This window comes from Apaloderma vittatum, unplaced genomic scaffold (assembly GCF_000703405.1).
Source record: "Apaloderma vittatum isolate BGI_N311 unplaced genomic scaffold, ASM70340v1 scaffold25784, whole genome shotgun sequence".
NCBI lineage: Eukaryota > Metazoa > Chordata > Aves > Trogoniformes > Trogonidae > Apaloderma > Apaloderma vittatum.
This window is the reverse complement of record NW_009712498.1, coordinates 1-536: the sequence shown is the minus strand read 5'-3', so window position 1 is coordinate 536 and position 536 is coordinate 1. Positions and strand designations below refer to the sequence as shown.

Genomic DNA, 536 nt, shown 5'->3' with positions numbered 1-536 from the left:
AGGCACAGAGCAACGCAGGGTCCCTCTGCAGCTCCAGCCCTGTTCACGCCCGGTGTTTGCCTGCGCTCCCGCTCATGGCACCGTGCCCTAAAGTCAATTTATGTTTGGTGCTGCCCCTTGGTTTGGCCCCCACAAAACCCCTCCCTGTCCGGGTGAGGCTCATCCTGCCTGGCTCATTATCTCAGGAGGTGCTAAGAGCCTTCGCTAATGAGTTTATATTTGCCAGACGCTTAGGGCTGGCTTTCAGGGGGAAAAGTGATGAGATTAGCTCCTCTTTAACCTGATGCGATGCCCGCCCACGCCCTCCCGACAGTGAGCACATATGCCCATTCGAGCCCGCAATATGGAGCGTGGACGGCGCAATTTTTTCGTGCAGGCCGTGGTGGGGTGAGAAAGGTATGACCGCACCACAGGAGGAGCTTTCAGCATCGTCACGGCCGATGAGCAGATCCCCTCCGTCCTCGTGGCCGAGATCGTGATGACCACCTTCCTGGTCCTCGCCGTCTGCATGGGCGCCGTCAACGGGAAGACCAAGA

The 536-nt window shown here is 58.6% G+C and overlaps 1 protein-coding gene across 1 annotated transcript in view; it reads left to right on the top strand.

The window, feature by feature from the left end:
- Nucleotides 1–532, top strand: part of AQP8 (aquaporin 8) — a gene marked incomplete at its 3' end in the record, with an annotated part of 12905 nt that extends 12373 nt beyond the window's left edge. The window contains 1 exon segment of the mRNA XM_009868017.1: nucleotides 377–532. Coding sequence (XP_009866319.1) covers nucleotides 377–532 — 156 coding nt within the window.
- Between the last annotated feature and the right edge of the window lie 4 nt (nucleotides 533–536).